At 41.8% G+C, this 12,541-nt stretch overlaps 1 protein-coding gene across 1 annotated transcript in view; it reads right to left on the bottom strand.

The window, feature by feature from the left end:
• GAN (gigaxonin) overlaps nt 1–12,541 on the bottom strand; it is a 40,995-nt gene that overhangs the window by 14,239 nt on the left and 14,215 nt on the right. The window contains exons 3-10 of the mRNA XM_071567850.1: nt 11,597–11,947; nt 10,908–11,125; nt 9,911–10,032; nt 9,327–9,439; nt 8,105–8,254; nt 7,650–7,786; nt 7,045–7,173; nt 536–645 (exon numbers count right to left, since the gene is read on the bottom strand). Of these exons, the coding sequence (XP_071423951.1) occupies nt 536–645; nt 7,045–7,173; nt 7,650–7,786; nt 8,105–8,254; nt 9,327–9,439; nt 9,911–10,032; nt 10,908–11,125; nt 11,597–11,947 (1,330 nt within the window). The remainder of the gene's footprint in view (nt 1–535; nt 646–7,044; nt 7,174–7,649; nt 7,787–8,104; nt 8,255–9,326; nt 9,440–9,910; nt 10,033–10,907; nt 11,126–11,596; nt 11,948–12,541) is intronic.

The raw sequence follows: 12,541 nt of genomic DNA, 5'->3' as shown, positions 1-12,541 counted from the left end.
CTGTTAACACCCCTCTATGTCCACATGGCCACAAAAGCATGGAGCCTTCCAGATCTCTCTCACAGGATGTGACCAGATGCTGAAAGCTGAGGATGGGCTGTGTTTGTCAGCACACACTTTATTCAGTTGGGATTTAGGGCCCAGAGTCACTCTCACACCCATACGAACCACTGGATGATGTCCTCAAAATGCAAAGCTGCCTGTTACTGCCACAGAGACAGGAACCAGAGCCTCAGGCAGTGAGAGTTTTCCTCACATTTAGAGAAAAGCAGTAACACACTCCTAGTCTTCTCTTCTGATCTTCAAATAATCAACCAAATCAACCCAATGCTCATAGTAATGAACTTGTTTTGTTCCTGAGGAGCTCCAAAACCAACCTACGTGTTTCTGTATGTCTAGCATAAACCCCCCAAACCACAGTAATGTACAACAGAGTCCCAGCCTCTTATTCTTAAACTGCTCAGTCTCATTAATGCCAAGTATTTAAAAGATTGGAAGAAAATAAGCACCAAGAGGTTTCAGCTCTAGTTCTGACCTGTATCCAGATCTCCAATCACATATATGCTGGCTCCGATGGGCACAGCTCCATACACGAAGGAAGAACTAGTTGGGATACAGAGGTTCTGGTCATTTAGATAAATCCACCTGTAAAGATAATAATTACAAAACAGGATGTGATTTTTGTTGAGCACATTAGAAAAAAAAATCCAGATTCTTTTTGCACCTGTAATCTTTGACTCAAAAGCAGAGTGTAGATGGTAATTTGTCATGTAAAGAGAACACTGTCTAGTTTGGGCCAGGCCTGGTTTCTCCTAATCATGAAAAGCAACTGGCACTGCTCTATCCTGAATTTGCTTTATTTCAGAATTGCTCCACTCATCTGTGTAATCCATCTACAATAAATTCTTCTTGCAGCCACCCAAAGGGACTTTCTGGAAGAGAGAAGGTATGATAGAGAACCAAGAGCAGCTACACCAGTCAATTTTCCCTACAGAGAAAAGTTTAGGCAGTTTTGTCTTAAAAGTGCTAAAATCATAAACACATATAAGTCTTAATGATCCACACTAGGGAAAATAACAAATTGCTATGGCAGAACCTTGTTACTAAGCAGTGCCTTCTCCCATATAATTCCTTAACCTCTTTAACTGTGCTTTATCAGGGACAAGAAATCCCCTCCTGCCAGGAAGAATCCAGCACTTGGCAATGCTCAACCTCAAACAAGGGAGAGAACATCAGAGATCAAAATGGCAAGGGAATTGAAAAAGAAAAATGTCCATTATCTGGAATTGCCACAGACCTTCCCAATCACATATCAGGCTCTTTTCAAGCCCTTTCCAGCTCCTACTGCCATCTCACAAGTCCCCTGTGCTCACTCTAAGCACAGTCTCATTTCAACACCACAGCAGCCTGACCTTTCCACCAAGTGCACAGCAGCTTTGGGTGTTGAAGCCTTTGGAAAGCAGGGAAATTTGTACTCATCACCCACGTGGGATGTTGGCTTACAAAGATGTCCCACTTGCCTGGAGTTGTCAACATCCTCTTTGGTTCTGAAACAAACCCCTACAAACTGCTGCTGCAATTCCACAGCTGCTGCCACAGTTCTATGTACAGACCCTGAGACATCCAAATCAAAGCCATTTTGGGTGACTGCTCCTCCATCTTATTAAATAATTTACAGACAACAGGAAAGTCTGAGAAACTTGGAAAACCACCCCATGTATTTTATGGCCATACCAGGTTAATTTGAGGAAAAAAGTTAGGAAATGCCCTCACAGATACTGCTGACCATGGAAAATTCTGTATCCTCTGAACTCCTCTGATTCAGAAGTGAACTTCTCTTCTGGCACTGAAGGAGGTGCTGCTCCATATCAATTATCTTGCAGACAGAAATCAATTTTTAAAGGGCAAATGAAAGGATTAGCTGTCCATTATTTTGTCTGTGCTGTACCCTGAAGGATTAATGCTCTGCAGAAGGCCAGGCAATTGTTTGTAGCTGTCACAGAGGACGAGAGATGAACCAAGAGCAGAGAAAAGGAGAAGTTCCCTGCACTGATTCAGAAACTCCCTTACAGAGCAAAACATCTTGCACCACATTTCACTGGCTTCCTTTTCTTACTGTGGGAAGAGGGCACAGTCAGTGTTTTCACTGCCTTTTAGCTGCAAGTGACCTAGAATTATGAAAACTGAGTAAGTGGCAGAGAAATGCAGGAAGCAGCCTGGAATTTCTTTCCTTTTTTATTTTTTTTTTAAATAGGACTATTAAGGAAAGGGAAAGAACCAATTCAGGTGTTTGTTTGCACTAGATACTCAGAGTTTTGGAGTTGAAATAAAAATACCTAAACCTGCACTGCAAGACCCAGGAATTTTCCTACTGCACATCACCAAAGGACAACATTAAAGGGTCTGCAGTTGCTTGTGAAAATTCATCCTCAAGGTTTCTCAACACATACACTTTAAAAAACAGGCACCACTTTTCAGGAATGCTCACAGCAGCTTTAGCAGTTAAAAGTAGGAAGGAACAAAGACAGGAAGGGCACGGGGTCATGTTTCATCAGAATTTGACTAAGCTCCAGCTTAGTGTGGGTTGTGCCTGCCGTTTGAACAGTATGGAAAAAACACCATGACCAAAAATTCACAATCTTCAGGAATCTGAAAACAGTCCTTGGAACAGAACTCTTGCGTACTTCCCTGGGATGGCTCCACTCAAACTCAGCCCAAGAGCAGCAGGGGGAAGGCAAGTCCCACCATAGCCATGGACAGAAGGGATTGCTCTGAAACTGAAACGTGCTTTCCCTCAAACTGAAAAAAAAGGGGAAGGAACCCTGATTTTTTTCAGTCTTAAAGTGATATAAACAAAATCTACCCACACTACTTCTGAAAAGGCATCTCTCACTTTTATCCCCCTTCACACCTGCAAATTTTCATAATTCTTTTCTGAATCATGAAAAGAAGGAAGAAATCCCGACTCACTTGCAGACCACCAGCAAATGGCAGTCTGACTGTTCTTAAGGACAGAGCTCCACCAGCAGCTCTTACAAAGAATCCTAAAGCCAATTTGGGCTCTGTTAATTATGTCCAACCATCTACATTGGAAAGAAAAACCCCAAGTGTGTACAGACATCATCCAATTCTTCATACACCTACAAGAAGGTGTATTATAAATGATGACTTCTGGCAGAAGGAAAGACTGACCCACTGAGGTCTTGAATATGTAGTTAAGATTTCCTGCTTTTTATGGTGTAAAAAGACTGTACCACTGAGTGAAGGATACCTTTACATCTCCATCCTCCACTTTCACATTTATCAAATCTGTTTATAGCTTGATCAATATTTTAATGTACAGGATACAATGCACACAAAGCTCAATCTATAGCTTTTGAAAAAAAAATCTACATCCTGAAAAAACCCTGCAGTCTGATGTATTTTCTATCTTTGGTTCACTTAAAGTCAGTCATGCACATGGCTCTAAAGACAGGCTGACAAAACATTTATTAACTGAAAAATCTCAGTTACAGCAGAACTTCAAATATGAGAATTTTTTCTCCATTATCCTGTCCCCATTTCATGTGGATGCTACTATTCTGTCTCACTTCATTTATTTTATTACTTGTTTATACAGCACAGCTTAACAGGAGTCTCAGTGTTTATTTTTTGCCAGTGTGAAGACCTCAGCATATCTCCAGCCTTTAGAAAACTCTGTGTCATAGTTAAGAATAACAATTTTGAAAGACTGTGCACTGTGAGTTATTCTGGAGCAAGTTACTGTCAAAGTAAACAAAATTAAATAAGTTCAGTCCTTTAATCCAATTCAAGCCAGAATTATGGCAGCTTACATGAATTAATATGTTTATATACTGCTGTAAGTACATACTTAGACATACACACTGGAGTAAAAGCTGTCACTGAGACACTCCCAGGCTCTGGGGGCCTGGTGCCAGCCCTGAGGCACCCAGGGAATGCAGGCAGGGGACACAGGTGTGCCCTCCTGCACATCCTGACACCCAACAGTGCCCCACGGCTCAGCCCACAGCACCAGGCGCTCCCTCCATTCAAAGGGAAAGGGAACACAATGAAGTTCTGCACTTACAAACAGCTGGAAAAGCCACAGCTCGTGGCAGAATACAGACCTGATATGTAACTATGAAAAAAACCATGTGAATTTTGGTTGGAGACTGGTAGAATTGATGTGCTGTGATTCTGAGCCACTGCTGCTAAACTATCTTGCAATCATGTTCCTCCTTTCCACGAATCTACCCAACACTTTTAGATTTCTGGAAATAATATACACTTACATTGTTGATGTGATATTTCAGCTTTGACAATTCCAGTATTACTCCTTCACTGTAACTAAAAAAGTGTGTGTGCTGTGGAGTCTGAGGGCTCATACCCTCCATGATGACTTTTTGAAGCTGCTGATTGGAAGGGGACTAATCACCCTCTATTTGTTTCAGAAATTTGCTGAGGAAATAAATGCACCTTTCAATTATAAATCGATCACCTTGTAGCAACTGCATAATGTTTAAGATGAAGAATCTGTGTCTGTATATCCATCACAGTAACTGTGCACTGAGGAACTGAGCAGGATTGGCCCCCTGTGGTAACATCTGTAGCACCAGTTGTGTTTTACTTTTGAGTAATGATGCACAGCAGAGCATATAAACTCAGGGCAAGTGGAACTGATAAACCAATCAAACACACACTTTGGTACTTAGCATAAGCACACAGACTTAAGAAGAGCATATTATTTAAGCTTCCATATTTCACTCAAAATAAAGTGATTTCGATTTGTTTTCTGCTACTTCTCAGTAAGCTGAGGAAATAATACCCTCACATTTTCCAGAGAGTCAATCTGCTTTCATTTGGTATTCATTTGATTTTTGTGAAACAGTATTATAATGAAACCATGATAATTTCCCAGATTCAATCTCACCTCAAACAAGAATACTGGACAACAACATACTTCACCTCAGTATTGAGCAGGCAGAAGTATTTGCTAACTGCATTTTGAAGAGAAGCCCCTTTATAACTATTTTCTCTCTCTTCCACACAGCCAGAACTCCTCAGGTGTCACAGTGACTGCCACAGCCCCCCTGAAAGGCACCCACCTGCACAGGTCTCTGAGGGTACTGAAGCCTGGGATAACTGACTGACCCCTTGAGCTGGAGCTCTGGCACATCACGCAGGGACACTGCACCCTCTTCTGGCTGCAGCTGCCCTTGAGCCTCCCGGGGCTGAACCAGGCCCTTCCAAATTTTGGGAACACAATCCTCAGGCAGCAGAGCCATCCCAGCCCTCCCTGCTCCCCAGTCTCCAAAGGAACACACCCAGTCCGTGCCCCACTTGCACACACGTAGGCTGAGTTACATTTCTAGGCTCAGGTTCTGTGCAGTGGCAGAGCAGAAAGGCAGATCTCAACAGCTGAGCCCCCCTGCTGCTCCCCTGTGTGTGCTCCCCCCAGCACATGGGGGGCAGAACAACACCCCAAACAACTGCATTCTTATTCCCACTTTACAGGACCCCTGTAACACCTCGGGGTGCCCCAGCAAAGCCAGCAGTGCACCAGACTCGCTGTGCAGGTGTGGGTGCCACAGGCAGCAGGTGGCACCAAGGGCTCACCTGCAGCACCAAGACTGGAACCTCCGAGGGTTTCCAAACCCCACTTTAGGAAGGCTCAACTTCTCTCAACCAGCAAAACAGGTTTGCAGTCACTGGTGAGGAATCATGAGCTATAACCTTCTGAAGAACAGAATAAGCCTGGAAATACTTCAAGTGAATCAGCTGAAAATAGCAAGTAAGAGGGAGGGGAACACTTCTTTCCAGAATTCTTTTCTTTTTAAAGATTTCTTTGAAAAATATTAATAAACTTTTAGCATTTCCTCCCCCCCCAGGGCTGGAAAACACTAGAGAGCATCAGCAGCAATAGCCTCTCTTATCTGTCTGCTTCCTATAACCACTTGAAAGGATGTTTTTCTCTAGCCTCATTTGATTATAGCTAGTTTAGACTTCACTTTGAGCAACACAGAAGACCTCTTCATACAGAAATTAGTCTCTTTACAACTACATCTTGCAAGAAAATTACATAATGAATTTACATCTACTATTCTATTTTTGTGTTCTTTTATGCAGGTCACTGCCATAAATTAGTCTTGATCTTCTAATAAAGACATGCTCATCTTCTCCACTGTCAACAAGCCTGAAACATCTGACCACAAAGCCTTTTTTCAATTTAATTTATAGAAAAGAGAGTCATCCAGTTTATAGTTACATGCAAGAAAAAAGTTACTGAAGGAACCAAAGCTTGTCTTATGCCTGGAGAATAAGATGACTATACAAAAATATTTTGAATAATTACAACGTGTAGTAAGGTGGATTCCACTACCACAGTCAAGAGATAACATATTAATTGGAAGCAGATTCAAAACAAACAGAAGCAGATCAGCCTCACAGTGTGTAGAGGTGACTGTGGAATGTATAGCACCAATAGTGTCTGTCCTATGGCAAAATCCCACATCAGCTAAAAATGCTTGGACCAAAAATGCAAGATCTTTGTATCTCTAGCATAGGAATTCCCTAAACTGCAAATCCCTGGAGACAGGATTGGATCATGAAGAAACATCCCTGTACAAACATACACTGCTGAGCAGAATCATGGAATCCTTTAGGCTGGAAAACACCTTAAATAAGCACTCACAAGGAGCCTTGGGCATGAGTCCAGGTAGGGGCAGCAGCACCCAGCACTCTGGGCCACTGCAGAGTGCAAGGGCAGAACCACAAACTCCCTGTGTGACCCAGGTGCTTCTCCTGTTCAGGGGCACTCAAGGCTGGCGTGGTGGCCCAGGGCTTTAGGCTTGGTATGTCAGAGGGAAAAGCCACTGAGGCAGATGGACTTTCAGTATGAGCCAGACTGGGTCATAAAAAACACAAGGAGCACCAGAGATAACACAGCACAGACCTCATAAGCTGTGAAACGCTGGAGTCCCAGTGGGGGGACAAGCAGATGACTGCAGGGCATCTATTTGCCATGTTCAGAGCTGCAGCAGTTACCTTTTAAACTCATCGTGGTAGAATTCAGATTTGCACGTCACCATCTCACTGGCTTGACTGTCATCACGACTCCTGACCCCACCAAAGACATACAGCTCAGAGGCAACTCCACAGGCCACTGCCCCAAACCTGAAAACCCAAAAGACAACAAAATATTAATGCAACGTACCAAAACCAGTTCACATATCCTTCTCAACTTTTGCCATTTTTACTGGTTTTTTTTATTTATACACACACACAGACCCCTTATATACCCAACAAGATGAGATGAGTCATGGATATGAATTGTAAGCACCTAATTCAGATCATGGAAAAAAAAATAGTATTTATCTGAAAAAAAATTCTGAAGTTCCAACTAAACTACAATTTTGAGTTTTCATTTTGCACCAAGGAAGTATTGCTTGTAACATCAGGAATGTATTTCTATAAAATTTGCATTTATTGCTTGGATGCTTCTCTTTTCCTCAGCCATGTTACCTACAGGCCACCATGATTCAGGAAGATATGGTGAAATTCATAGTCTGTCTTCAGGGATTCATCAGAGAAAGGACAATTAGAAAAGGTTGTCCACAGCAATCTAGTTCTCCCCTTCCATTTTCACCCACCTCCTCTCTTTGAGAGGACAGATTGCTGTCCACTGCTGAGTCCTGGGGTCATAACACTCCACGGATTCAAAGAGTTTTCCATAGGAGCCTCCACCCATTGCATAGATTTTCTTCTTCATAGCTGCATAGCAGCCAATCTTATGGAAAAAAGAAAAAGTATATCTAAAATGACACACAAATGCACAGTATTGAGGGCTCAAAACTAACTACACACACACACAAGACATTTGGGTTGCCTGTAGCACATGTCAAACAATGCCAGGTATAAAAACTCTCAGCTGGTTTTCTTTTGGTACATCAATAAAGAAGCTGTTTGTTCTCACCTCATTATGAGACTATTTGTTACAGCTTCTACTTGAAGCAAAAGGTTAGTGTATGTATTTTTATATATATACAGGTATCTGCATTGCCTGTTTAACAGTAAGTAATGCAGTAATATACCATAGAGCTCTTACCTTTCTAACCATGGTCAAGTCTGGCTGCTTGGTCCAGGTCCGGCTATAAATATCATAGCTCTCCATAGAGATCAGCTCCCTTTCACCATCCTCACCTCCCAGAATATACAGAATTCCATCAATCTCTACCACACCAAAATTATGTCGTGCCTGAGGAATACCAATAAAGTCAACATTGTAAAATGTAACTGCCACTGTTAATAAATCAATATAATCTTATTTTTCAGCATATCTGTCTGCAAAGTGCTATTGGTATTATGCCTAGGTTTTGCTTTGGAGTTTTTTAATGATGAAATCCTAAACACTAGCATAAGATTATTAATTTAATCAACTAAACTAAATAAGGGTATTAAAAAAAAAAAAGAAAAAGCTAAGCAGCAGAAGCCAAAGAGACCACCCAGAAATCTAAGAACAGAGCTTGGCCATATTTCAGTTTGCACAGGGATGGTCTCCATGATGAAGCTGTTGCTTTCAGGTCTCTGCAGAAGCCAAACTCAGCAATTATCTGTGCAAAGGCAGCTCTTCTATTCTGTATGTTTGGGCACACTGTCCTCAGTCTCACAGCAAACATCACATAGCATAGTCTTACTCTTGGTAAGCAGGAAACTTTACAGGAAACTACAGATGTAGCCAAGCTACAAGGCTTTGCCAACCAGAGATTGCAAAGAGGAAAATCCTGTGGCAAACAATTTCATAATAAACACCCTTTGCTGATTGACAAAGATAAAACCATAGGTGTATTAAGGCTATATGTTTACAAACAACAAACTGTTACTTTTTGATGGAATGTAAGTATGAAGAAGGAAGCATTAACTCAAACCAAACCTAAGTATGTCTGTGCAAGCCAAGTTCTGTATGTTGGCCAGTCCTCTGTCCATGTTTTCTGCACAGTCCGATCCCTTTGTCCAGCTCAGAGTTCTCTTGTTTTAGAAGGCCAGTAAACGCAGCACATTAAGTACACTAATGACTGATGCATTATCAAATTCCTGAAACTTTGCAGTTCATCTTACAGTTAGCTCTTCACCAACTGTTTAGTTTTTCCAGATCCAGCAGTCAGCATCAGACCACAAGAACAACAACAGGATATGAAAGGAAGTCAGTCTGCAGCATGATTTCGAATGTGTAAGATGTGACTGAAGATTCAGAATAAAATTTTGCAGAAGAAAAAGAACATTTTGCCAAAGTAAAAACTTAAATCCCAACAGTTAGATAGAGATCTTGCCTCATGCATTGGTGGTAAGGAACTCCATGAATTGGTGTCTGGATCATATTTCTCTCCAGAGCTTAGCGTTCCCTTGTTTTCATCCTGACCACCAAGCACAAATAAAAATCCTTCTGTAAAACAAAATGTAACATGATCTTAGGAAGAGGACTCACACCTGTACACTGAGCAAGACAACGTGACTGGTGAGCTGTGTCCTGGAACTCACTAAGAGATTCAGACCAGTCGCAGGACTGGAGAAGGCAAAGCACATACTTTTATCTGACTCCAGTCCACCCCTGCAGATACTGTTCAACATATTCAGTGATGCAGCAACTAGAATTTACTTAAAACATGAAATACTCCTGGAGAGACAGATGTGCCGATTCCCACAAAATGTTGCAGGAATAGTGATTTTAAGACACTCAGATGACAGGGATTTTCACAGAATCAAGTACAGTTTTGGGCAGACAAAGGGGAAGCATGAAATAACCCCAGTGCAGCCAATCTTAAAGACAATAGATCATTATAAGCTGTATCTCAAGTTTTGAGGCACTGGTAAGTTTTCGTAATATTGACTTTGAAAATACAAAGCTCCCCTTTACCTGCTGACAATACTCCATGATTGATCCTTGGAATACTCATAGGAGCAAGTTCAATCCAGAGCTGTCTATTGGGATCATAAAGAGGACACATACACCGCATCACTGAGGTTGGTTTCCGTGATCTGAACACAGGGTGGGAAGGGAACAAACAAAAACAGAAAGACAAGACAGAGTTTTACAAGTTCACTGTTAACACCTTGTGACCAAAATTTGTTTGTTCATGGTTTCATATATATTCATCACCTGTGGCATTTCCCCGAAACCAAACATGTAAATTGAGTTTGTACAGACTGGAGGCATAAAAAGCAGCTGCACTTCATTCCTACTCTAACTTTCTGTAACTTTTTAAATGAACTTTGAACAGCTAAAAATAACTGATAGAGTGCATTAGTAATGTCTGAGTAAAGTGATTCATAGACTGACATGCAAAATGTTATCTGAGTGGTTTACTACACGCCTATAATGAGCTAACATCTAAATGCTACATTTATTTAAACAGGTCAAAACCTCCCCCCCTGCTGCAGGGGGTACTCAAGAAAAGAAAGGGATTATTGTGTAGAACAGGAATTTTGATGTGGAAGCTCAGATGGGCCAACAATGACTCGTCTTTTCTAATCACAGCTATTATAAACAAAACAGTTAAAGCGCACGTTCACTACTTCTAAGTTTTGGTATAGATGCCTTTCAAAGCATCAGAAAAGTGTTTCTCCAATGTTCTGTGCTTAAGCAAAGCCTATTCAGTTTGATAAAAAAATCAACCAGCCAACACTTACTGAACAAACAACACATTCTACTCTTAGTTTACTACAGGTTGCATGTCAAAAACAAAATATTAATTGCTGAATCACTCCCAAAGGTATTTCAGTCTGTCTGACCACCTAAACCAAACTTCAGTGACAGAGTAATAGGTGCACACATTCCCTCCACACTGTTCTCAGATTGCCACAAATTCCAGACGTGGTGCCAGCTGTGAGGACTGGGGTGTCACTGCACTTACACTCGCTCCTCGCCCCCAACAGTGACGATGCACTCAGAGTAGCCCCGGGGCTTGAAGGAGGCCAGCATGGCCTCTCCCTGCTGGGGAGGGGTCAGGGGGATGTTGTTGCACTCCTTGACGATCTCCCGCACCAGCGGCTCACTCATCATCTGCTCCCGTAAATACGCCGCGTCCAGCCCCGACACCCACACTGCTGACATGACATCCTTCATGTGAACCTGGGGAAGAGAGGGGTGCCAGGAAATCACCCACATTCTGCAGAGCAGCACCAAGGCACCCACAGACACAGGTGCTTCTGTAGTTATCAAATACTTAAAGAGTTTTTGGTATTTGGAGTCAATAACAAACACGACACAATGTTACTAAGAAAATGCATCACGTCCTCAAGGGTTCTCTACACACACCCCACTTGCTTTCTCTCCACAAAACCAAAATTGTATCATCAAATGCCAAAATGGTACTTTTTTCTTATTGCCTATTAAATAACAAAGGCAGCAGATGATGTATCATAACACAACTTTCACCCTTTTACTTCAATCCCATGGCATGCATTTCAGGCAAAATTCAATTGATTCTATAAGTGCCAGATTAGTCGTGAAAGAAACAGAGTCTGTTTCAAGTTCCCACTGATTAGAATAAACACTCCAATCTGCACCACATACAAAATACAAACATTTGGATGTCCTGACCTTTCTGGATTCTGAATCATGAGAAATCCACCTAATCACCGCTTCAAAGACGTATTTTTCGTTTCCAACATTGAGCTTTTCCATGGACAGCACTTCTTTCAGTTTTTGAGGAGTCAGTTCCAAGAATTCCTCTGTGCTGCTGACATCTCGAAAGTGAGTTTCCAGATACTCTGAGGCAAGGTAGTGAACATGGTGCAAACAATAGTGCAGTGCAAAGTCCCGAATACCAATACAGTTCTCAGCAGCTATGCAACCTTCTAAAAACTCACAGCAGAGAGTTTTTAAGTCTGTAAGCAGCAGGAGATCAGCTGCCTGTACCACATCTTGGATAGTTTCTTCATTTAGCCTGATCTGCAAGAATTAATTTAGAAGTTATAGCTACTATCACTCTTTTGTTCCATGACATGCCCGCATTCATTACACTCAGTTTCAGTGGCTGGAAAATGGAGTATTAAAGCCAGTGTAAAAATTAGGAGAAATTGATATGACAGCTACCCCTTTATAAATTACCACAGGGATGGAAAGGCATTTGCTTGACAGAAGGTGTCCAGTAGGATTTTGCTCCTGAAGAAACCAACCATAAAATTGTTCATCTCATCTGGGAACTTAAAATGAAATTTTGCTGCAATACACAAATAATTTTTTCAAAATGCATGTCCAGAAAATAATTTCAAGCTACATATGCATTTTCTTTTTCTGCTGAAAGTTAAACTCATTCAGCAGTCTCAATTTGGTTCCACATAAACTGGACACACCAACTTTAGTTCCTGCTAAGGCTCCTGGCCCAGACATCTGAGGGGCACAGGGTCAGCAACAAGAGGCCAGACAGGTGGGCACGAGGGGCACAAGGGAGGATACCTGAGGTACTGTAATGCCCAGTGGTGGGGTCTCAATCTCTACAGCCACCAAACCAGTTCTCTTTCACAGCTGACAAAGACTGCATGT

This window comes from Pithys albifrons, chromosome 12 (genome assembly GCF_047495875.1).
Source record: "Pithys albifrons albifrons isolate INPA30051 chromosome 12, PitAlb_v1, whole genome shotgun sequence".
Taxonomy (NCBI): Eukaryota; Metazoa; Chordata; class Aves; order Passeriformes; family Thamnophilidae; genus Pithys; species Pithys albifrons.
This window is presented reverse-complemented; position numbering and strand designations above follow the sequence as displayed.